The sequence below is a fragment of the Eumetopias jubatus genome, unplaced genomic scaffold (genome assembly GCF_037043125.1).
Source record: "Eumetopias jubatus isolate StellerSeaLion01/CBP00866 unplaced genomic scaffold, mEumJub1_p1.0 scaffold_7, whole genome shotgun sequence".
Classification (NCBI taxonomy): Eukaryota; Metazoa; Chordata; class Mammalia; order Carnivora; family Otariidae; genus Eumetopias; species Eumetopias jubatus.
The window spans coordinates 123,128,665-123,154,339 of record NW_028274813.1 but is presented as its reverse complement, the minus strand read 5'-3'; the positions used below and the strand labels follow the sequence as shown (position 1 = coordinate 123,154,339).

At 47.0% G+C, this 25,675-nt stretch overlaps 1 protein-coding gene across 4 annotated transcripts; it reads right to left on the bottom strand.

Moving 5' to 3' along the window:
• Positions 1 to 1,722: 1,722 nt before the first annotated feature.
• ARPIN (actin related protein 2/3 complex inhibitor) lies at positions 1,723 to 9,794 on the bottom strand. 4 transcript variants are annotated; one of them, XM_088024947.1, is made up of 7 exons: positions 9,609 to 9,680; positions 8,402 to 8,574; positions 8,159 to 8,234; positions 5,467 to 5,599; positions 3,601 to 3,807; positions 3,063 to 3,226; positions 1,723 to 2,150 (listed from the first exon to the last, which is right to left on the bottom strand). In XM_088024947.1, exons 2-7 carry the CDS (start codon positions 8,440 to 8,442, stop codon positions 2,142 to 2,144), a joined length of 630 nt encoding a protein of 209 aa, XP_087881073.1. In that variant the 5' UTR covers positions 8,443 to 8,574; positions 9,609 to 9,680; the 3' UTR covers positions 1,723 to 2,141. The 4 variants fall into 4 exon arrangements, with proteins under 4 accessions (XP_087881073.1, XP_027977942.1, XP_027977943.1 ...); XM_028122141.2 differs by lacking the exon at positions 8,402 to 8,574 and having other exon boundaries at positions 9,609 to 9,794; XM_028122142.2 differs by lacking the exons at positions 8,402 to 8,574; positions 9,609 to 9,680 and adding an exon at positions 9,048 to 9,113.
• Between the last annotated feature and the right edge of the window lie 15,881 nt (positions 9,795 to 25,675).

Genomic DNA, 25,675 nt, shown 5'->3' with positions numbered 1-25,675 from the left:
ACAGAAGAGATCGCAAGCAGACCAGTGACCTGTGACTTCAGGTGGCCTCACTGAAGTGTGAATCCCAAGCCTCACAGCCATATTGTCAAGCCCAGGCTCAAATATGCAAGAAGGTAAATGAAAATTGGAACCATAGTAGTAAATTCTGGAAGCATAATATTACTTGCTCAACTGCTAATACCAATAGAACTGATTTCAGCCTGGGCAGACCAGCAGTCAAAGGTTTAGGCAAGTTCCCTAAAGTCTAGGAATATAACCCCACTTCACAGAGCCAGGACTCCTCTGGCCCCCGTGTCCAAGGAGGCAAAGGACAGGGGAAGAACATAGGCTTTGCTTTCGACAGCCCCGGATTTAAATCCTGGCTGTGCCACTTATCAGCTGTGAATCTGGGAAAGTAGCCTTAACCTCTCTGAAGCCCCTTTTCTTCCCTGTAGTGTACACGTGGAAGCAGAATAACCCAGTAAAGAATACAGAGTCTGAAATCTGACTGCCTGGGTTGAAATTCCTCTTTCCTCTATATACTATAGATGGAGCCTCTGAGCTTCGGAATCATATGGAAAAAATTGGGTATAATAATCACACATACCTCACGGGACTGTTGTGACAGTGAAGTAAGATACTGCAAGTGCTTAGCAAGTACAGGTTTCCCCTACTATCCAAAAAGTACAGCATTCCTACGAAACCTTTTGTAAACTGAAATGGGAGACAGTGAGTAAGCAATCACCATTCATTTATATGGAAAAATTTTTGAGCGTTTTCTTAGGCTTTTCTGGGCACATCTTGCTGACACATACACAAAATCAACTGAAGTAAAGCATAGATGTTCCCAGGAGAGGAGACTGGTGGGGTCACTCTCACTACTTGGGGTGCGCAGCCTCTATAATGGCTCCCTGCGAAACAAATGCTGAATGCTATTTTCATTTTTTTTTGCCTTATTTTCATAAAAATGCAGATTTCTTTTCGTTAGAAAAAACAGGTACTAAGGTAGGTCTTTCATAAACGTCAAGTGTCATAACACAACTTTGAAAAGCAGGGGATATGCGCACTAGCACCAGGAAGGACTCAACAGTCAGTGGCTATGATTATCATCATGGAAAGCATCTAGTGCCATGTTCGATACATTAGGGGACTCGATACTTGTTAGTTCACCACCACCCTGTCTTGTCCCTGAGGCCAGCAGGATCCAAATGCCACCAAGTCTCTGCCCCATTCTTAGGACACGTGGCTTTCAACTCCACACCCCGTCATGGATCTGAGTGCAGGCGCACTACCCAGCAAGGCGAGGTTCATGATCAAAAAGACATGGCTTCCTTCTTACAGGATCACTGCTCAGCTGGAAGACCGTTTATACCTGACATAACCCGGTCAATGCAGAGGAATCCTTTTCTGAAGATTTACTCACTCAGAAAAAGTTCTCAAAATACAGAACAATAGCGGCAAAGGTGTTATCAAAATGTGGCCTGGCAGAGTGAGCCTGAAAGGTGGGGACCAGCCAGCCACACCTGTGAAGACTCTAGGCCTCCCTGAGAACAGCATCCCCAGCAAAGCAGCCAGGGAGGTCAGGAGACAGCAACCCCCCCAGTGTGGCAGAGAACCAGAGGAGGAATAAAGAATTGGCAGCTCTAGGGGAGGAAAAGGGCACAGAGGGGACACGGAGGTTTGAACAGGAGAGCAAAGACTATTATAACTCAGAGCACTGGGCGGGGGGGGGGGGGGGGGGAAGCAGGTGTGGAAGGTATAGGAGAAAATACGAGGGCAGAGGAAGGGACCCCTGAGCCACTCTGCATGCAGATGAGGGACATTCCCCAAGTCTACACAAAGACCAAGTTCGGTTCCACTGACTGCTTCCAGAAACAAGGCTGCCATTTAAGGGCAAGGGCCACCATGGAAACGTCTAGGAGATCTAGACTCGCATCAAGGGAGGGCCCCTCCATGAGCCACAGCATGGGGCACCACTGCTCACGTCACCACGGTCTTGGATTTGATTTTAGCAGTGCTTATTCCAAGAGCATTCCGTGGCAGCTGTAGGAAAAACCAGGGAAGGCTTGGCGGACCGCTCCCTCGAACTCCAGAGTCGATGTTGATGCAAGAGATTCTCAGCAGTGCTGGTGGGCCCAGGGGGCGCTTCACTCCCACTCACCTCAGTCGTCCTAGGGGTTAAGTAAAGAGGTGTGAACAGAGTGCATTTCATAAAAGTCTCCTACAAGTCATCAGACAAACAAGGGTTCCCTTGAGAGGTACCAGGGGAGCCCTCAGCCACCGTTCTTGGCTTCACCTCATTCGAGCGGGCCCAGGGAGCGGGCCTGGTGGCTCTAATTGTTTTTCATTCTGAGATTCACTTTTTTTAAGACAAAGGGGACTCCAGACCCTCCACTCTTCCTGCCCTGCTTTCTCTGGTGAATGTCGTTATTGGCATCACCTAGATAAATAGCCCATACTTCTGTGACTTGGTTTTAAATGTTCAATTTGGGGACTTTTGACAACAATTCAAATCTTCGGGTGAAATACGCTTCAGAAAAACACATCGACTGTGGATAGACTAAAGATCAACGAGGGGGCTGATCCTTGGCAAAAAAAAAAAAAAAAAAATACCCGACCTAGTGAGGACCAAGCCAGCCATTTTCCAGCCACTTTGGGCAGGGAGCCCAGAACGAAGGAGGGGGAAAAATGCTCATTCAGCTCAGCTGCCACAACATGGCTAATGTATTCACTGGAAGTGAAAATGTTTGGAGATTTAACAGCATCAGGTTTCACAGGTTCCCCTCCAGAGTCCATTCTTTCCATCCCTTGCTTTTATCAATCTTTGGGACTTTCTTGTAGATTGGCACAGTTCAGACCCACCAAAAGGAAAGGTCTCAAGTGGTCACCCTTCATTCCTTGAAAAGAATTTTCCCGAGGCTAACACCCACTCAGGAATCCCATGGAATTCCACCAAAGCTGGGGGTGTGAAATGTATGCTGCTGCGTTCTTGTCCTACACCCGCCGCAGCCCGTGCAGACAAAACTCCTGCCGAGGGGTAAACTGTACCAGTGCCGGGCTCACGGTCATCTCTCTTGACCTACCCACTCCTCGTCCTCTGCCCCGTCCCCCTGCTCTCGGGTCTCCGCGGTGGCTCCCATCGTAGACTTCTGGGCCATGATGTTGTCTGTCCAGGATGCCCCTGTCTTTCCATCACCAGCAAAATTACACTTGGTCACTGTTCCAGCCTCAAGTTTGGCTAATGACTCTGAAAGGAGGGAAGAAGTTGAATGGGCCATCTCCCTATTTTGGAAACATAGTGGGGGCTGGCCTGTTCTGCTGGGGTCTCCGAGGCCTGGGTTAAACCACTGTTCTCCCAGACCTGGGTGCCCTCGGGGAGGCCCTGAGTGTGATCCTTAAGGCACTAGATAGGAGACATCACCCACAGGAACCAGAGGATTGGGTGGCACCCCAGGATCCAGAGTGTCTAGGCTATTGGCCCCAGGGCACTTGTCCAGAGACTTAGAACTAAATCTCAGGGCTAAGCAGACCTGGCCTGCTCCCATGAGTTCTAAGCAGGAGGGACAGAGGAGCCTCAAACAGGAGGCCAGGAGCCTCTACAGGTCATGGGGACATGCTCACCCAGGAAGGGGCCATCGCCTCGGGTTTTCAGCCGTACCCCGACCCCCAGCTCCAGCTCCATCGCCTCCATCTCTGACTCGGACATCCAGAACGCCACTGTCTGGGCGGGGGTAAGGCTCTCCGTCAGCGCAAGCAGCTCTGGCTTTTGTACCAGTGCCTTCAGCGCCTCGGGCGTGAGTCTGTCCGTGTCCCCCATTGCTTCCACCTCTGTAGGCACACAGCACAAGAAGGTCGTTAGTGCCGGAACAGCAAGCACGTGGGGGCGGGGGGGTCTTTCAGGAGCCAGGTGAGGCCTGAGTGTTTCACATATTCATAACCACCTGGAGGTAGGGCTCTGCGACCCCACGGTGCCGGGGACTCACCGAGGGACTCCTAGCGGAGGAGTTACGGGTGTGGGCTCTGGAGCCAGGCTGCCTGGTGCCGGTCTGTTCACAAGCCACGTGAGCTCGGGCAAGTGACTTAACCTCTCTGGGCCTGACAGATGGGGATAAAAACGGTACCTACCTGACGGGGCTGATGTGAGGTGTAAGTGAAGTAACATACGTAAAGCGCTCAGCACAGGGTCTGGCGTGTGGGACACCCTCAGTGCGTGTAACTACTTTAATTATTCCTTTTTGACACAGGAGAAAACGAAGGCTTAGAGAGGTCAGGTGAGTTGCCCAAGGTCACACAGCTAGTCACACAGCTAGTCAGATCCTAGGAGGCAGGATCCCAACCCTCCACAGAATTCTGCCTTCCCACGGAGTCCCCAGTGACAAGCCAGGGTTCTCTCCAGGCTCTCAGGGTCTCCTGGCTGGGCTGGGGTCTGCTGGAATGAGCAGCAAACAGGGGTGATCCCCATACTCTCCCTTGGCCTGCTCATCCCCATCCTGGCAAAGCTCGGGGCTCAGGGAGGATTCCAATAGCCTCACCTGCCTGCCCCAAATGTCCCAAATCTGCAGATTCCGGGTTGGGGACCAGGGGGTGGGCAGCGGTGTCCCAGACTGAGAAGTGAGGATTTGCAGGGCCAGGAGGGCTCACAAGGCCCCGAGACCTCACGAAGGTGTGCACAGCCACCCCCCAGCTCAGCAACCCAAAACGGTCCTGCAGGTGGTCCTCTCCACACCAGCAGCCGGGGGCAGGGCTCTGCTGGAGAGCAGCCAGCCAGCCCATGGAGCCCACACCCCCTTCCGTCAGGGCGTAAAACCTCCAAGCTCTGTCAGGGATGCTTTCCGGGGTTCCCCAGATGCCTCACTCCCACCAAGGGCTTTTGAACTGACCCCTTCCACTCAGCCCTTGCCCTGCTTAACGTCCCCCCGGAAGTGCGACCACACGTCCCAGACAGAACTCTTCTCCCCACAATTGCAGCCAAGCCCAAACCCCAGGGTCGTCCCTGACTCCTCCCTCACTCGCCCCGTCTCCAAACACTGAGGCCACTGTCCCTCCTCTGTCTCCAATCTGTCCAGTCCCTCCATCCTCACCGACAGGCCCTTAATCCGGCTATCACAGCCTCCTAACAGGCCTGCTGGAAAGAGGAATGAAGTCACCAAGGGCCTAAGAATCACATGGGAATTTGGGCAGGAAAATGGAGGCTCTGCACAAGGGCAGTGAGAGCCCAGAGCCAGGTACATGGACGACTCTGCCAGACTGCAGGAGGCGGAAGGCCAGCCAGGCCCTGGGGATTGAGGTGGGGCACTGGGGATCCTCTGAGTGAATGCGGGGGGGGGGGGGGGCAGGAAGGAGTCCAGCCAGGGGGCCCTCAGGCCAGACATGGGCTTCAAGGCCAACCACAACTAAGACACTCACTAGGGGCCAGGAGACCCCTAGAGACACAGAAAGGCCACAGGGTCAGGAGGCCCCGAGGGAGGAAGGATGGAGGATACCTACTGTAGGATGACATGAGGAAGCCCGTGTTCACCTTCCTGGTGGCGCTGAAGTTGGGCTCGATTTCATTTCCCTTGGGGTCGAACTTCCGGCGATGGATGCGACTGGGCCTGATGTATAGCACATAGTAGCGCTCCTGGGGCCGGAGAGAGAGTGAAGGGGGGGTGCTTCACTCCCCCCACCCTCCAACACACACACTTCCCACAGGGCTCCACTGCAAACCGCCCCCCCCACCCTCTCCCTCCACCCTGAATCCCACCTCAGCGCCAAAAGATACTCAAACTGGGCAGACGCCGCCCCCCCCGCCCCCCCCGGCCCAATAGTCATTCATTCATCCAATCGTGTGCTTAGTACAGCAGCTGCCATACAAAATGAACCACGGAGACAGCCATGAGACGGCAGGCCCCGGGCCTGACCCTACGGTCTCCACCCAGCCAGAGACAGAAAACACAGACACAAAACCATAACCCAAGCACCAAGGACCCCAAATACTGTGACGCAGGAGTGAAAGAAGCCAACGTGTCACGGAAAGGGCTGTGTAAGGGTTCTGAGTGAGGGCGGCCATTGTGCCTCTTCCAACACATGTGGGACCTGAGGCAAATACCTCCTAGCCTCAGTTTCCCCTGGAGCATGGGGACAACGTGCTGTCTACTTTCAGGAGTGCTGTAAAGGTTCAGTGAGAGGACAGAGGAGCAAGCACAGCGGGAGACACGGAGCAAGCTGTCCATGCTGTTTGCCAGCTACTCTAATCCAAGCAGGTGGACGACACGCTCCCAGAGACTGAAGAAGAGGAATCCACCTCCTAGGAGAAACAGAAAAGGCAAGGTCTCCAAGGCTGGAGAGACCTACGACTGCGGGGGGAAAAGGGTGTAGGGAGACTATTCAAAGCCTGGGACAGGTACGAAATCAAGGTCAAGGTCCCATGTGCGTGTCTGAGCAACGCAGGGCACGCAGAGGCCTCGTGGGAGCCCAGGCTGAGAATGCAAGTAGGATCAGTTTGAGATGGGCCTTGAGCTGGTACTTTGGAGTTTGGACTTGATCGGGTCGACAAGAAGGAATCCCCAAAGGCTTCTCAGCAGCAGCGAGATCCTCAGAGATGCCTTTCGGAAAACAAGCTGGCTGCCGGGCAAGGGCGGGCGCTGGGGGCAGCCAGAAGGAAGGAGGGGCAGGTGCAAGACTGACGAGGACAGGCGAAGTTCCTGAGGCCCATGTGAGGCCAGTGGAAAGAGGAAGGGAGGGGCCAGGGAAGGGACAGTCAAGGGAGGAGGCCAAGAGGACCAGGCACGGCCGGCCTGGGGGAGAGGGGAGGGAGAGACAGTGGGGGTTTGCGGGGCTGTGACCAGCGGCTGGGAGGTCTATTGTCTTATCACGAGGAAGGAGGAACTCAGAGGAGGCACGTTTGGGCCAGGCTAAGAGAGCCCCACATCAGGCTGGAGTTACTAGTGCCAGCTCTGCTGGGCAGGCTGGCTGGGGGCTCTAGATTGGTTGTCTACCCTGCTGACCTGCACACTAAGGAGGGGGTGGGCGAGCAGAGGCTCTCCCCTGGGCCGCAGGACAGCAACAGGCTCTGAATAGCACCAGGCCTCTGGCCTGCCTTGGGGGCCAGGAGATGAGCTTGGCCTTAGAGACCAAGGAGCTAAGGTGGTCGGCACACTAGGGTGGGGCTGTATGAAAGGGGGTGGAAATTCAGAACGAGTGCTCCGGAAAGCGACACGGGCAAGAAGTGCAGGTGTGTCTGTGCACACCTGAGACGGCGGGGTGACAGACGGCATGACCCCAGGGGCGTGAGAGCTCAAGGGAAAAAGGCGTGCGGACACGGGAGGTGAAGCCCCCAGCACGGTCAACAACGCAGACTGTAGGCTGGACAAAGGCCCTGCACACAGCAACCCACCTCCCACCCCAACGTCCCCGCCTGTATGAACGAGGAGGTCCCAGAAACCCAAAGTGCCCAGCCACATACAGTGGTATTCAAAGACGAGCGAGCCCATGCCAAGAGATTCACCGCTTTGCAAAGGGAGAACTTCAAGGCTCCTTCTAAAAGCAAATTCCACCAGTACATTTAAAATAATGCAATTCCAAAGAATTCCAAGGACATGAGACCTCCCAGGAACAGACCCGGTACCTAGAAAGGGGAAGGTCGCTGCTGACCCTGTCACACCCGCCCAGGCCGCTAACCTGCCCTGACCTTGTCCATCAGGCCCTCGGGCGGTGGGAACCACCAGACCAGAAGCCGGGAATCTGGGCTGTTGGCCCTCCCAGAATAAAGAGCCATTCTTCCTGCGCATCCAGCAAGGCTCCCAGCACTCTAACAGAAAGCAACAGGACCTCTTCACAGTGCCTTCCAGCTCACACACAGCCCCAGCGCCAAACCAGTCACCTCACCCCTTCTGCTCTCACCCTCCCAATCCCAGCCGCAAACACGCCACTGGGGTTAGGGCTGGTCTGTCTTGTCAGCAAGAACCCAGGTCCTGCCCTCTGTCCTCCACCCAGCACAGTCCCGGTTGACCCCTTCCCACCCAGTGGCCCCTTTAGGCTGCTATCTCCCCACCCACCCCCCACCTGCCCTACCAGGCCCTCCAGGAATGAGCTGTACCCCAAGTCTGTGCACTGGCAGAGCCAAGCACAGGGAGATGGCTTGGTGGCTGAGGACCCGGAAGCCAGTGCCCTGCGGGTGTCCCCGGGGAGGCATCCTCACCTTCCTGTCCTGGGCATCCAAGATGCTGTGGCGAGACACATCTACCAGTTCTCCCTCCAGCAGGACGCCGTTTCCCCTGGGGATGTGAGAGAAAGAAGGGATCCCCTGCTTCGGTCAGTCCTCAGGGAAGAACCACAAGTTCAACGGCCCAGGCCAGAGTCTGGACTGGGACAGAAGCGGGGCCCACAAGCATCTGCTAGTCACCTGGCTGCCCCCCACCCCCCTCCCGGCCGCCCAGCGGACCTGGTACTATTTTCTTTGCGCTTCTCACATGGGGCCTCCATTCCTCCATTCCTCCAAGGGTCCCAAAGACTGGGGCGCTGCACAAAGGGTAGGGGGAACCGCCTCAGGCTGCAAGACCAAGCTGTGACCCGTCCCACAAGGGCTCACTATAAGCAGAGCCTCAGTCTTCTTATCTACAAAATGGGAGAGTAACAGCCACCTCACTCTGCTTCTGTGATGATGACAGCATAAATCGTGTAAGTGAAGGTGTTTGTAAACTATTATATGCTTACTAAATATAAAGGATTTTACTTTTTTATTTAGCCAAACTTGAGGGAGGGGTCTAAGGTGCTATAAAGTATCTTCCTTTTTCACCTGTTTTTTTTTTTTTTCCACCTGTCTTAAAACACTTTCTATTCTTCTCCCCATTCATACCCACTTAGAGGTGGGAAAACCCAAACTTAGAAGTTTTATGACTAGCCCAAGATCGCCGGGTCCCTCGCCGAGAGGAACTAGATCCCCGCTTCCCGCTTCTAGTTCTCATAAAAAGCAGAACAGGAGGCTTCCCTTTTTAGAGCCACAGAAATGAGAGAGGGGTGGGGACAAGAAAAGACGGGGATGAAAATGGAAACCCGCTCTACTTTACTTACCCTACCCACCGCCTCACCTCCAAATTCTTGCGTTTCTAACCAAATGGAATGGTCCATTTGTTCTCATAACGTCCCTGCGACAGCCACCCCCCCCCCATCCCGAGCCCACACGCGCCTCCAGGCAGGCACTGCCCTCCCACGGCCACGGCAAGCCAACTGCCCCGCGCTGTTGGGGTCACTGCGACGTCCTCCCTTCCGGGGCGGGAAGCGGGGCGGCCTGTGCCAAGGCCTGCGGGCAGGGCGCCGAGGCAAGTGGCTGGAGTTCATAGTCGCGGCTGGGGAGGGGTTGAGACAAAGATCGGTGCTTTCGAGCTCCGTGTAGGCGTCGGGAAGGGTACGGGGTGGGGAGGGGGCAGTGGGGAGATTTAAGCCCATCTGTGTTTTAGGGGGTGCGCTCCGGCTGCAGGGCGCAGGGGAGCGTTGAGGTGGGGGGTGGTAGCCGTGGCCAGGTCTGCCTTCCCTCCCAACCGCACCCGGACCGCGGTCCCCTCCCCAATCCCGGAGCCGGGGTTCCAAGCCGGGGCCGGAGGGCCGGCCCCGGGGGTCGGAGAGGCGGGGGCAGAGCACGGCGGGCCTACCCCTGGTGGGCGGCGGGGTCCCAGGCCCCCGGCAGCCGCGCGCTCCGCACCGCCTTGTTCCGGAGGGCGCAGTCGTGGTAGATGCGGCTCATGGTGCGCACGGCCGCTGCGCCCGCAGGCCTGGCGCTGGTCGGCGGCGCGCGGGGTCTCGGGCTGGGCGCGGGGGAGCGCGGGGGGCGCGCGCTGGGCAGTGATTCCCAGGCGCGGATCCGGGAAGGGCGCGGTCCGGGCCTGCCCGGACGGGATTTAAAGGGGCCGAGCTCCATTCCTGCCGCGGGACGGCGCGCGCGGGGAGGTGGGCTTCCGGGAAGACCCGCAGTTGGGGCCTCATTGTGGGCGGGGGGGGGGGGGGGAGCCAAGTTCTCCCCTTTCCCTCCCTTTCTTGTGACTAGAGGGAGACCCCCGCCCCCACACACGCACAAAGGGGAAATTGAGGCCCAGAGATCCTACAGGATCCACTCTGGAAGGAGCAGGAATGGAGAAAAGGGAAGTCTTTCAGGGATGGCGGGGTGGTCCGCACAGAAGCTGCTCTTTATGCTCTGCCCAAGGTCCCACAGTGGCTGAGGAAGGGGTTCCAGGGATCTGTGCCTAGGCTTGGGTGTCAGATCAAGGACTTATTAAGGTTTAAATCCCAGTTGTGTGAGTATGAGCAAGTGCCTCAACCTCTCTGAACCCATGCTTCCTCCTCTATGGGGTCAGTATCAGAGGGGTGGTAACGATTCATAAACTCACTGTAGAACATAGCATTTCCCCTCTCTGCCTTTCCCACACGGTTCTTGAACCCCTCCCCAGCTCCCTACTGCCCTTTGCCCAAGTATGTAACAGTGTAGAGGGGCGTTTTCCAAGCCTGGGTGCAGGAGTCTGTTCTGACCCTGGGATTGTTGGAGAACCTTGGTTGTCTCGGACCCATCTGCGGCCTCTGGGGGAGCATTCAAAGGGGAGATGGCCATTTAGATACCTGGGAGTCCAAGATGCGCTGTAAGTGGTAGAAGAAGCACCCTCTCCCCCCACACACATTAAGACTTTGGTGGTCCTACACACTTTTGTTTTCAAGGGTTCCTTCCTTGATTAAAAAAAAATTTTTAAATCATATTTTATGGGTGGGTTGACATAAAGATGAATACATTAATATTATATATTAAAACATTTTCTTCAGCCTGAAAATTCTTTTCTTCTTCTAATTTTTTAAAGAAATTAAAGTTAAAATTAACATTTTCATGGGTCCTAGGCATTGTGTCAAATGGCTTAGTTACCTCCCCTCCTCCCTCCTCAGTCTGGCCTACCTGGCTGTTCCAGAAAGTCTGAGAGAGAAAGACAAGAGCCCTAGTGGGCTTTGAGCAGAACTATCTTTGGGCTTTCTCTCTTCAAAATTCCCCTGGTTGATATAAGGAACTCCTACAACTTAATAGCAAAAAAAAAAACCCCCAAAAAAACAAATAATCTGATTTAAAAATGAGCAAAGGAACTATATAGATATTTCTCCAAATAAGACATACACATGGCCAACAGGTACGTGAAAAGCTGCTCAACATCACTAATCAGGGAAATGCAAACCAATACCACAATGAGATACCATCTCACACCTGTTAGGATGGCTAGTATCAAAAAGACAAAAGATAAGTATTAGTGAGGATGTAGAGAAAAGGGAACATTGGTACACTGTTGGTAGGAATGTAAACTGGTGCAGCCACTGTGGAAAACGATATGGAACTTTCTCAAGAAATTAAAAATAGAACCACCATATTATCCAGCAATCACACTTCTGGGTATACATCCAAAGGAACTGAAACCAGGATCTCAAAAGGGATGCCTGCCCTCCTATGTTCCCTGCAGCGTTGTTCACAATAGCCAAGACATGGAAGCACTGTAAATGTTCATCAATGGATAGATGGGGGAGGAAATGTGGTATATACATACAATGGAATATTATTCAGCCTTTAAAAAAAAAGGAAGGAAGTCCTGCCATTTGTAACAACAAGGATGAGCCTGAAAGTGAAAGAAACCAGACACGGGAAGACAAATACTGCATGATCTCATTTACATGGGGAATCTAAAATAGTCAAACTCACAGAAGCAGAGAATAGAATGGTGGTTGTCAGGGGCTGGGGGGAGGGGGAAATGGGGAGGTAGAAGTCAACGGGGTACAAAGTTTCAGGTATACAAGATGAATAAAGACCTAGAGATCTACTGTACAGTATAGTGCCTATAGTTAATATTGATTTCTATACTTAAAAATTTACTAAGAGGGTAAATCTTTTTTAAAATTTTTTAAAAGATTTTATTTATTTATTTGAGAGAGAGAGAGAGCACATAAGCAAGGAGAGGGGCAGAGGGAGAGGGAGAAGCAGATTCCTCGCTGAGCATGGAGCCCAATGCAGGACTCGATCTCAGGACCCTGGGATCGTGACCTGAGCCGAAGGCACACGATTAACCAACTGAGCTACCCAAGCACCCTTAAGAGGGCAAATCTCATGTTAAGTGTTCTTATCACACACATAAAATAATAATAGTAATCAATAAACTTTGGGGAGGCAATAGGTATGTTTATGGCATAGATTTTGGTGATGGTTTTTGGGGTGTGTACTTATCTCCAAACTCATCAAGTTGTATACATTAAATATGTACAGTGATTTGTATGTCAATTATGCCTCAATAAAATGGTTTGAAAAACAAACAAAAAACCCCAGGCTGGTTGCAACCATGTGGCTGGTGTGCCCCCCTACTTCCTCCCCTTTCTGTCAATTTCCTGCTCCAATGGCTTCAAATCTCCACTGCCTTATGTGGCAGCTACTGGGTACATGTGGCTATTTTAATTTTAGTTTTAATTAATTAAACCTAAGTAAACTTCAATTATGCCGTCTCACCAGCCACATTTCAAGGGCTTCATAGCTAGCAACATGGGGCTAATGGCTGCCATTTTGGACAGCACAGACACAGGACACTTCCATCATTGCAGAAAGTTCTATGGGACAGCACTGCTGTAAAGCCTTTTCTGGGAAGAGTAATCCCTCGCTTGCTGGGCTCTATGACTTCACCGCATCAGTACAACTGGTAGACCAGGTGCCGGCAACACAGGAAGCTAAAAGAACAAGAAAACATTTTTTTGAAGGTTTTGATATTTATTTCCTAAAGAGCCACCAATCATCACAGGGAAAAGACCAGAACTTTGTTGGACTTCCTTATACCTATTTGTAGGTTACTGATGTTTCTATATTAAATTATAAACCATGAGGTACAACATGGAGACAGCTTAAGCTTTGGGCCCCTCAGTTCAACGGCCCCTTTTGAGGACAGGGTTGAGGACCCCAAACAATATGTTTATATGGGCATATGCTTTTACAAAATTTTCACGGGTGGGGCAGTTTTTGGTATAGTCAGTTCAGACCAATATCTTTTGTTTTGTTTTGTTTTGTTTTGGCCTGAATTTTCCGTTGCCTCACATCAGATGATATTGCAATGGACCTGAATGAGAGAACAGTTGCCATGAGATACATTTAGTTTGGGCTTTGTGGGACGACAGATTTATGGGGTCTGTAGTCTTTCCCACTATCATTCCGTTTTTGCAAGCTGTCCTGGTATAGGAGGGCCCTACCAGCCTCTGTGCTGACTCACCTAGGGGAGGGCTCAAAGGTGCAGGACAAGGGGTCCCATCACAGTAGAAATGTGTGCTGCAGCACCTGGCACTGAGACTGCGTGGGGAGAGGACAAGGAACAAACTGTGGAACATAAGGAACCAGAAGCCTGGTGTGTAGAAAATTCTCCTACTCACCAGACAGGTAAAACCATAAGCAGTGGATTGGTTCTTATTAACCCTAGTCAAAATGGATGTTTACTCAGGAATGTTCTCGCTAAAAGCCACACATGTCATTGTAAACCCACCAACCTTTTTTTTTCCCCTTTTGGTGTGCATGGGACAAAACTGAATTTACCGGGATTTCTGTAGAGCAGAAACAGACAACAGTAACACCAACAAGAAGTGCCTGTGTGTGTAGTCTCAGGTTTTATGCCTCACAACACATCTTAGCATATCTGACACATCTTGTCTTGACAAAGTCTGCTGGTTCCGGAAGAAAGAGACGGCCAAATTGCCACAAATGCAGTGAAATCACCTGAAGAAAACACACATACACACCGCAGAGCAAAAGGTGCAAAACAAAGGAAGCAGTGAAGAGAGCAAGCGTAATAGAAAATAAGATGCCAGAAGGAGAGCTAAAGTTATCCATCAAATTACATCAATAAATGCAAATAGGACAAGCCTTGTTGGGAAAGAAAATCTATGATGCGCCTTTGTAGCAGACATCTCTTCACGCCACATCAGAACCTCTGGTCCTCACACGCCTCTGGGGCCTTTGACCCGTCCTGTCCCAGCCCCTCGGTGATGACCAACCCTGCCTACTTCACACAGAAGCAAGCCTCCACGCCTCACCTCGCGGCCACACCTCAACACTTGCCCCTGAAGACAATTGGTCCCCAGGGTGGCCCTTAAAAGAAGACTCTCAGCGTAGGATTGTGAAGTTGAATTACCTGTCGGTCTGATGGCAATAAGGACACTTGCTGTGGAAAGTGGGTGGTGGTCACCCTCGGCACAGAGAGGCATCGAAATTCCTGAGGTTTTCATCTGTGGTTAAATGGGGTGAGGTGCAGGTGGGAGGTGACATTCAGCTGGGAGATGGAATGTCTGTAGCCTGTGATGGGTCTTGGGGGCAATGATAATTATGCGACATGTGGAATAGGCCAGCTTTTTATGAACAGCAATGGAAAGCCTGATGGAAAGAAGATGATGGGCTCAGGGTAGACCACAGCCAACCTCAGGATACGCCATGGGGAGCTGTAGGGCAGTTTTTAAGGAGACTCTCATGTCCTGTGGCTCCAGGGCAAACTGCTCTGCAGTCAGGCTCTGCAGCTGATTGTAAGGGTGACAGAGCGGCTTGTTCCGTTACAGCTGTTGCTGGGATGACAGAACTTCCGTGCTTCAGCTCACTTCGTGTGGGTACAACCCAGCGGTGCCTTGAGCCCTCCCCAGTGCGTGTCTCCTGCTTTTGCCCTGAGGCATCCACGTTGATGCTGAAGCACTGATGCCCCCTCTGGGCACCAACCTTGCACAACCCCAAATGCAGGGGAGTTAACACCTTGGAGGGAACATTTGAGAATGTGGGGGATGAAAGCTGCCAAGTAAATTCTTTCTCCTTTCTCTCCCTGTACAGACTGTGATGAAAAATAGCTGAAAAGGCAGATGGCCTCTTAGAAGATGGTCCCATGAGATCAGACACTCGCTCCCTCTTATTTCCGAGTGGCGACCCACTGCATAGGGCACCCTTAGACTTGCCCTTCCTGCTTCCCTGCCCCTCAGCGATGTTCCCTTCCTCTGGCTTTCCTGGGATTGCACTCCCTAATAAAGCAGTGGCAAGGGAGGTTTGGTCTCAGGCTCTGCTTTTTGGAAGAACCCAATCTAATACAATCATATATAAGAATTTTCTAAAACAAAGCGACCCAGAAAGATATATGTAAAAGGACTTGGCAAAGGGCGCCTGGGTGGCTCAGTCGTTAGGTGTCTGCCTTCGGCTCAGGTCATGATCCCAGGGTCCTGGGATCGAGCCCCACATTGGGCTCCCTGCTCCGTGGGAAGCCTGCCTCTCCCCCTCCCACTCCCCCTGCTTGTGTTCCCTCTCTCGCTGCGTCTCTCTCTGTCAGATAAAATATTAAAAAAAAAAAAAAAAGGACTTGGCAAAGAGGAGGAAGATACAAACCAAAATGGCAGAGTCACACTTGTAGTAACAGACAAGGCTGAACTTAACACAAAATGCATAAACTCAGGTTTTTTAAAATGGGATTTTGGGGCGCCTGGGTGGCTCAGTCATTAAGTGTCTGCCTTCGGCTCGGGTCATGAGCCCAGGGTCCCAGGATCAAGCCCCACATCGGGCTCCCTGCTCGGCGGGAAGCCTGCTTCTCCCTCTCCTGCTCCCCCTGCTTGTGTTCCCTCTCTCGCTGTGTCTCTCTTAAAAAAAAAAAAAAAAAGATTTAAAGAAAATAATAATAATCAAATGGGATTTTATAGTGCTAAAAATTACAGTCCACAAGGAAACGGAATGAAGTTAATATTGACATGTCAAATAAAGTATGATTGTAATTCAAAAATAAAACATGATAGGATGAAATAGGAATCAAAGGGGATCACAATGAGATCCAAGTTCACACCCATTGAAATTATTCTTATATAAAAACAAAAACAGAAATAACAAATGTTGGCGAGAATGTAGAGAAATCGGAACCTTTGTGCACTGTTGGTGGGAATGTCAAATGGTACAGCCACTGTGGAAAGCAGTATAGAAGGTCCTCCAAAAATTACACATAGAATTGCCATATGATCCAGCAATTCTACCTCTGGGTATACACCCAAAAGAACTGAAAACAGGGACTGAAACATTTACTTACCTACCCATGTTCACAGCAGCGTTATTCACAACAGCCAAAAGGTGGAAACAATCCAAATGTCCATCAGTAGATGAATGGATTCAAAAAAAATGTGGCATATACATACAATAGAATATTATTCAGCCTTAATAAAGGAAGGAAATGCAGGGCACCTAGGTGGCTCAGTTGGTTAAGCGTCCAACTCTTGATTTCAGCTCAGGCCATGATCTCGGGGTTGTGAGATCGAGCCCCACATCGGGCTCTGCGCTGGGCTTGGAGTCTCCTTGAGATTCTCTCTCTCCCTCTGCTCTCTTCCTGTCCCTCTCTCTCTCTCTTTTTTTAAGATTTTATTTATTTATTTGACAGAGAGAGAGACAGCGAGAGAGGGAACACAAGCAGGGGGAGTGGGAGAGGGAGAAGCAGGTTCCCACGGAGCAGGGAGCCCGGTGCGGGGCTCGATCCCAGGACCCTGGGATCCTGTCCCTCTCTCTTAAAAAAAAAAGGAAGGAAATGTTGACACATACCACAACATGGATGAACCTTGAAGACATTATGCTAAGTGAAATAAACCAGACACAAAAGGACAATATTATATGATTCCACCTATATGAGATACCTAGAGGACTCAAAGTCACAGAAACAGAAAATAGAATGGTGGTTGCCAGGGGCTGGGGGGCGGGAAGAATGGGGAATTGTTGTTTAAGGGGTGTGGAGCTTCATTTTGGGAAAACGAAAACCTTCTGGAGAAGGATACATCACAGGAATGTGACTTCACTTAACAACACAGAACTGTGCATTAAAAAAATGGCAAGGATGGGAAATTTTACGTTAAATAGATTTTACCACAATAAAAAAAAAATACCAATGTACACATGCACTGTAGAAAATATGATAAGCAAAAGGAAAACATTTTTAGAAATTGCTCTAAGGGGAAAAAAAAGAAACAGATTTGAGTCTATATCTAAGATGATATATGTAAATTAAAAAACAAACACATGCATACACCAACACTGGATGTCTTAGTTTACTAGGCTGCCATAACAAAGTCCAATACATTGGTAGCTTAGACAGTGGATATTTATTTCCTCACAATTCTGGAAGCTAGATGTCCCGAGATCGAGGTGCCCTGGCAGTGTTGGCTCCTACAAAGGCCTCTCTCCTTAGCTTGTGGATGGTCATTTTCTCCCTGAATCTCACATAGTCTTTTCTTTGTGCAGGTGCATGTCTGTGTCCACATTTCCTCTTCTTATAAGCACACCAGTCATGTTGGATTAGGGCCAATTCTAAAGACCTCATTTTAACTTAATTGTCTTGTTAATGACTTCATTCTGAGGTCCTAGGGGTTAGAACTTCTACATGGGAACTTTGGTGGAGACACAATTCAGACCACAACACTGTATGTCATTCAGTGATACATTCCCAACCAAGGACACACAGTTAAATGCATAAAAGTGGGTGCTAGAGGATGAGGGTGGCAGGAGAACAGAGTTAGAATGGGAGTGGAAATAGTGAATAGAGGGGAAATGCCATTTTATTTTATTTACTCTTTTACAATTAAATGCGTTTATTTTCTGAATATTATGGTAATCCATACTTCCTAAGGATATGAGTTTGGGGCTTGAAATGGATCAAAATAACATCACAGACTCATATTTTATTGATTTCTACCCTCATGTCCCACACTGTGCCTATGACATTCTCCTAATTATTTCTAGAAGTCCCATCCTCCAAGAAGATCATATAGCATCCATCACACTCGTCCCTTCCTGATCAGCATGCCTGATCCTATGTCTCTTCCTGAGGCCCCTGCTGTGTGTGAAGAATCTGGAAGGCACTTTATCATTGCCTCTGATGTCAAGCCACCATTGGGTACACTTCCTCCCTCCCCCTCCCCTGACATACCAACCACTGCTGCATTTTCCAGTTAGGTCTGTTCCTTCTGCACTCTATGGGGTAGCACAGTTCTTGAGAGGCTGCCCTGTGTTCTTTGCAGCCCCACCTTGCTTCATGCAGAAATGAGAGGATGTTTCTCATTCCCTTGTATGTTAGCATACTGCCCGAACACCAAACAGAACTACTTCTGATCCAGTCCTTTAGAGTATCTTCTATGAAATATCTCCTTTCATTTTCTGCCCTCTGCAACTCCCTCCTTAGGTTTAAATATATCACAGGCTTGGGCATTTTTAGTGCAGAAATGCCATTTTAAAATGTACATGTCTGTAGGGAACCTGGGTGGCTCAGTTTGTTAAGCGTCCGACTCTTGATCTCAGCTTAGGTCATGATCTCAGGGTTGTGAGATCCAGCCTCACGTTGGGCTCAGCACTGGGTGTGGAGCCTGCTTAAGATTCTCTCTCTCCCTCTCCCTCTGCCCTCCCCCCCTCTAAAGAAAGCAAAAATGTACATGTCTGTATATATGTGTATTAGAAATACAATAGAATGAAAAGACAGATGAATTAATCCCAAATGAAAGAACAAGATAAGGCCAGAGCCAGAGATCTAAGTGAAACATAGGTTCACATCAGGCATATAAGTAACATGCCTGATGGAGAATTTAAAGCAACAATCATAAGGACGCTCACTGGACTTGAGAAAAGAATGGAAGACATCAGTGAGACCCTCACCACTGAGATAAAAGAGTTAAAAAAGAATCAATCAGAGACGAAGTATGCAATAAACAAGATTAGAAACATACTTGATGCAATGAACAGCAGGCTGGAAGAAGCAGAGAAACAAATTAATGACCTAGAAGACAAAGTAACGCAAAGCAATGAAGCTGAAAAAAGAGAAAGGAGAATTATGCAAAACAAGAATAGACTTAGGGAACTCTGTGACTCCAACAAATGTAATAACTTTCGTATTATAGGAGTCCCAGAAGTAGAAGAAAAAGGGGGCAGAAAATTTATTTGAAGAAATAATAGCCAAAAACTTCCCTAATCTGGAGAAAGAAACAGACATCCAGATCCAGGAGGCACAGAGAACTCCCATCAAAATCAACAAAAGCAGGCCAACACCAAGACATACTGTAAATAAAATGGCAAAATATGGTGATAAAGAAAAAAAATCCTAAAAGCAGCAAGACAAACGAAGTCATTAACTTTCAAGGGAAAACCCAAAAGGCTAGCTAGAGATAGCTTCAACAGAAACTTTGCAGGCTGGAAAAGAGTGGCATGATATATTCAAAGTGCTGAAAGGGAAAAATCTGCAACCAAGAATTGCAATCCAGTAAGGCTATCATTCAGAACAGAAGGAGAGTTAAAGAGGACCACAAAACCAGGCCTGCAAGAAATATTAAAAGGGACTCTTTGAGTGGAAAGTGAAGACCAAAAGTGACAGTATAAATGTAGGAAACACAAAAGCAGTAAAAATAAATATTTCTGTAAAAAATCATTCAAGTAACTCATACCAAAAAAAAGGATAGAAAACACAATCACATATACCTAAGTGTGGGGAGGAGAGAAGAATGGGTTCAAACTTAAGCGACCATCAACTTAATATAGATTGTTACATGCAGAAGAGGTTATATACAAACCTAGTGGTAAAACCACTAATAAACATGCAAAGAATAAAAACAAAGAAATCCAAATATATCACTAAAGAAAATCAGCAAACCGCGAAAGAGAGAAAGACAAAAAAAAAGGATCAGAGAAAATGTCCAGAAATAACCAGGAAACAAGTAACAAAATGGCAATAAATACATATCTACCAATAATTACTTTCGACGTAAATGGACTAAACACTCCAATCAAAAGACATAAGGTGAGAGAATGGATAAAAAACAAGACCCATCTATATGCTGCCAAAAGAGACGCATTTCAGACTGAAAGACACCTGCAGATTGAAAGTGAGGGGATGGAGAACATTTATCGTGCAAGTGGGTGTCAAAAGACAGCCAGAGTAGCAATACTGATATGGGACAAATGAGACTTTAAAACAAAGACTGTAGCAAGAACAAGGAAGGACACTCTATAATGATAATAAAGAGGACAATTGAACAGGAAGGTATAACAATTGTAACTATTTATGCACCCAACATGGGAACACCCAGACACATAAAACAATTAATAACAAACATAAAGGAACTAACTGATAATAATATAATAATAGTAGGGGACTTTAACACCCCATTTACATCAATGGACAGATTATCTAAACAGAAAATCAACAAGGAGAGAGGGGCTTTGAAGGACACAGTGAACTAGATAGATTTAACATATATTCAGAATATTCCATCCTAAAACAGCAGGATACACATTCTTTTCAAGTGCACACGTACCATTCTCCAGAACAGATCATGTATTAGGCCACAAAACAGGCCTCAACAGATTCAAGAAGATCGAAGTCATACCATGCACCTTTTCTTACCACAGCACTATGAAAGTAGAAGTCAATCACAAGAAAAAGTCTGGGGCGCCTGGGTGGCTCAGTTGGTTAAGTGACTGCCTTCGGCTCAGGTCATGATCCTGGAGTCCCAGGATCGAGTCCCGCGTCAGGCTCCCTGCTCAGTGGGGAGTCTGCTTCTCCCTCTGACCCTCCCCCATCTCATGCTCTCTCTCTCATTCTCTCTCTCTCAAATAAATAAATAAAATCTTTAAAAACAACAACAACAACAACAACAAACAACAACAAGAAAAAGTCTGGGAAGACCACAAATACATGGAGGTTAAATTACTGCTACTAAACAATGAATGTGTCAATCGGGAAATAAAAGAAGGAATTTTAAAAATACACGGAAACAAATGAAAATGAAAACACAATGGTCCAAAACCTTTGGGATGCAGCAAAAGCAGTTCTAAGAGGGAAGTTTATAGCAATATGGCCAACCTCAAGAAGCAAGAAAACTCTCAAATAAACAATATAACCTTACACCTAAAGGATCTAGAAAAAGAACAACAAAAAAACCTAAAAGCAGCAGAAGGAAGGAGATAATAAAGATGAGAGCAGAAATAAATGATATAGAGACTAAAAAAAATAGAAAGAACAATGAAACCAGGAGCTCGTTCTTTGAAAAAATTAATAAAATTGATAAACCTCTAGCCAGACTTATCAAAAAGAAAAAAGAAAGATCCCAAACAAATATAATCACAAGGGAGAGAGGAGAAATAGCAATCAACACCACAGAAATATAAACCATTATAAGAGAATATTATGGAAATCTCTATGCCAACAAATTGGACAACCTAGAAGAAATGGGTAAATTCCTAGAAACACATAAATTACCAAAAATGAAACAGGAATAGAAAATTTGAACAGACTGATAACCAGCAAAGAAATTGACTCAGTAATCAAAAAAACTCCCAACAAACAGAAATCCAGGACCAGATGGCCTCACAGGCGAATTCTACCAAACATTTAAAGAAGAGTTAATATCTATTCTTCTCAAACTAGTCCAAAAAATACAAGAGGAAGGAAAACTTCCAAATTCATTCTATGAGGCCAGCATTACCCTGATACCCAAACCAAATAAAGACACCTCAAAAAAGAGAACTACAGGCCAATATCTCTCACAAATATAGGTACAAAAATCTTCAACAAAATACCAGCAAACCAAATCCCACAATATGTTAAAAAAAATCATTTACTACAATCAAGTGGGATTTATTCCTGGGTTGCCAGGTGGTTCAATATTCGCAAATCAATCCACATGATACATCACATCAACAAGGGAAAGGATAAAACCCATATGATCATTTCAGTAGATTCAGAAAAAGCATTTGACAAAGTACAACAGCCATTCATGATTTAAAAAAACCCTCTACAAAGTAGGTTTAGAGGAAACATACCTCAATATAATAAAGGCCATATATTAAATATAGCTAATACCATCCTAAATGGGGAAACCTGAGAACTCTTCCTGTAAGGTCAGGAACATGACAGAGATGTCCACTCTCACCACTATTATTCAGCTAGTACTGGACGTCATAGCCACAGCAATCAGACAACAAAAAGAAATAAAAGCCATCCAGGGACACCCAGGTGGCTCAGTCAGTTAAGCATCTGCCTTCGGCTCAGGTCATGATCCCAGGGTCCTGAGACTGAGTCCCATGTTAGGCGGGGGGGGGGGGGGGGGGGGGCGGGGGGTCCTTGCTCAGTGGGGAGCCTGCTTCTCCCTCTCCCTTCCGCTCCTCCTGCTTGTGATCTCTTTTTCTCTCTGACAAATAAATAAGTAAAATCTTTAAAAATAAATAAATAAATTTTAAAAAAGAAATAAAAGGCATCCAGATCAGCAGGGAAGAAGTCAAACTGTCACTATTTGCAGATGACATGACACTATATATAGAAAACTCCAAAGACTCCACCAAAAATACTGCTAGAATTGATCAATGAATTCAGGAAAGTTGCAGGATCCCAAATCAACATATAGAAATCTACTGCTTTTCTATACCAATAATGAAGCAGCAGTAACAGAAATTAAGGACTCAATCCCATTTACAACTGCACCAAAAATTATAAGATACCTAGGAATAAACCTAACCTAAGAGGCAAAAGACCTGTACTCTGAAAACTGTAAAACACTGATGAAAGAAACTGAAAATGACACAAAGAACTAGAAAGACAGCCCATGCTCATGGACTGGAAGAACAAATATTGTTAAAATGTCTATACTACCCAAAGCAATCTACATATTTAAGGTAATCCTTATCATAATATGAACAGCATTTTTCACAGAGCTAGAACACACAATCCTAAAACGTGTATGGAACCACAAAAGAACCCGAATAGCCAAAGCAACATTGAAAAAGCAAAGCAAAGCTGGGGCATCACAATTCTGGACTACTACAAATCTGTAGTGATCAAAACAGTATGGTACTGACACAAAAATAGGCACAGAGATCAAAAGAACAGAATAGAAAACCCAGAAATGAACTCATAATTATATGGTCAATTAATCTTTGACAAAACAGGAAAGAATATGCAATGGGAAAAAGACAGTCTCTTCAACAAATGGTGCTGGGAAAACTGGACAGCTACATGCAAAAGAATGAAACTGGACCACTCTCTTATGCTACACCCAAAAATAAACGCAAAATGGATTAAAGACCTAAACGTGAGACCTGAAACTGTAAAAATCCTAGAAGAGAGCACGTGCAATAGCTTCTTTGACATCAGCCATAGCAAGTTCTTTCTAAATATGTCTCCTGAGGCAAAGGAAACAAAAGCAAAGACAAACTGGGGTGCCTAGCTGGCTCAGTCAGTAGAGGATGGGACTCTTAATCTCGGGGTTGTAAGTTCAAGCCCCACGCTGGGTGTAGAGATTACTTAAAAATAAAACCTAAAAAAAAATAACAATAAACTATTGGGGACCACATCAAAATAAAAAGCTTCTGCACAGCAAGGAAATAATCAACAAAACTAAAAGGCAACCTACTGAATGGGAGAAGATATTTGCCAATGACATACCCAATGTTAGTATCCAAAATATATAAAGAATTTTACACAAATCAACACCCAAAAAACAAATACGCCAATTAAAAAATGGGCAGAAGATATGAATAGATATTTTTCCAAATAAGACATACAAGATGGCCAACAGACACATGAAAAGATGCTCAACATCACTCATCCCCAGGGAAATGCAAATCAAAACCACAATATCACCTTAACACCTGTCGGAATGGCTAAAATCAACAACACAAGAAACAACAGGTGTTTGTGAGGCTGTGGAGAAAGGGGAACCCTCTTACACTGCTGGTGGGAATGCAAGCTGGTGCAGCCACTCTGGAAAACAGTATGGAGGTTCCTCAAAAAGTTAAAAATAGAACTACCCTATGATCCAGCAATCACACTACTGGGTATTTACCCAAAGAATACAAAAACACTAATTCAAAGGGATACATGCACATCAATGTTTATAGCAGCATTATTTACAATAGTCAAATTACGGAAAAAGCCCAAATGTCCATCGACTGATGAATGGATAAAGAATAGGTGGTGTATATATACAATGGAATATTATTCAGACATAAAGAATGAAATCCTGCCATTTGCAATGACATGGATGGAGCTAGAGAGTATAATCTAAGTGAAATAAGTTAGCCAGAGAAAGACAAATACCATACGATTTCACTCATATATGGAATTCAAGAAACAAAACAAATGAGCAAAGGAAAAACAAGAGAGAGAGAGAGAGAGAGAGAGAAACCAAGAAACAGACCCTTAACTACAAAAACCGAACTGCTGGTTACCAGAGGGGAAGTGGGTGGAGGGATGCAGGAAACAGGTTATGGGGACTAAGGAGTGCACCTGTGATGAGCACCAGGTATTGTATGGAAGTTTTGAATCACCATATTGTACACCTGAAATTAATATTACGCTGTATGTTAACTAACTGGAATTTCAATAAAAAGTTAAAAAAATACAATAGAAATGAGAGACTAATTTACTTCTCTCAACCTAGAACAGACAAAATACACATGAATTATTTGTTAGTATTTCAGTTCAGGTTTTGTCATGAGTGTGTGTTACCGTTTTCTTCTTTGTTGTTTACAGTTTTTAATTTTTTCTCTTCAAAAACCAGTCCGATTTATCAGTTCTGGCTGACGGTTTTTCTGTTTTTGAATTTATTCTTCTCTCCTCTCAGCTGCATGATTTCCTTCCTTTTGCTTTCCTTACATTTATTTTGTTCCTTTAAAAATGTGCTGAATTGAACGCTAAACCCTTTGTTTTCATTCTATCTGGTTTAGTAATCTCAGTTTATAGGGTTGTAAATTTCCCCTTGAGCCACCTCCCAAGCTCTAACACCCTCAGGCCCTGCCACCCGTCCCATGCCCTTGAGATAGATGGCCGGGGAGTGCCCTGCACTGAGAGCTCTAGTTTTGGAAGATCTTCCTTCTTGCTACTCTCAAAGGTGCTTACTTCTTTTCCCTCACCACAGCATTATGCCTCAAGATTCCTAGGCTTCCCCAGAATAAAATCTCTAGGAAGGCAGCTTCACACATTCATATGTGACTTGATGTTCCCATAACGAGGGTGTGGTAGACAAATGGAACACCAGTATATGATAAAAGTGCCATTGCCAATCAGCAGGGGAGAGATGGACAGATCAGTAAGTGGTAGGACCATTGAATCCCAATCGATTAAAGGTGAAAATTCTAAAGTACTGTAAAAATACTAGAAAAAAAACATGCAAAAAAAAAAAAGCTTAATAATTTCAGAGTGGTATGGCTTTTCCAAACAAAACCTAAAGTCTCGGCCACACACACACAAAAAAGGTGGGGGGCATGGATTGCAAGTGCATGTAAGTAGGAGTTCTGCACCAATGTGCATAAAAACAAGGTGGGGGGAGCACAGTTCTACATTTATAATTGCCTTATAAACATGGCAAAAGGTGCTCCTCCTCATTCATCGTGACAGCTATGCGATAAAACCATTGAGTAGGGTTGAGCATCTTTTAACATGTTTTATGAGCCATTTATATTTTCTGTGAAAGCTGATTTTTGCTTGTGTCCATATTTTCACCCAGTTTGAGGAAAATCAGAACATTTGGTAATAAAGTTTGGTTACAACATGGATAAACAGACACAGACATCTCTGGGGGAAATACATGTGTGAGTTGGTGTGACTTTTTTGAAAGGGCACTTGATCTATTAAAAGCACAAACACAGATCTTTCCCGAGAAAGAAAATTTTGTAACTATGGGTGGTGGGGGATGTTAACTA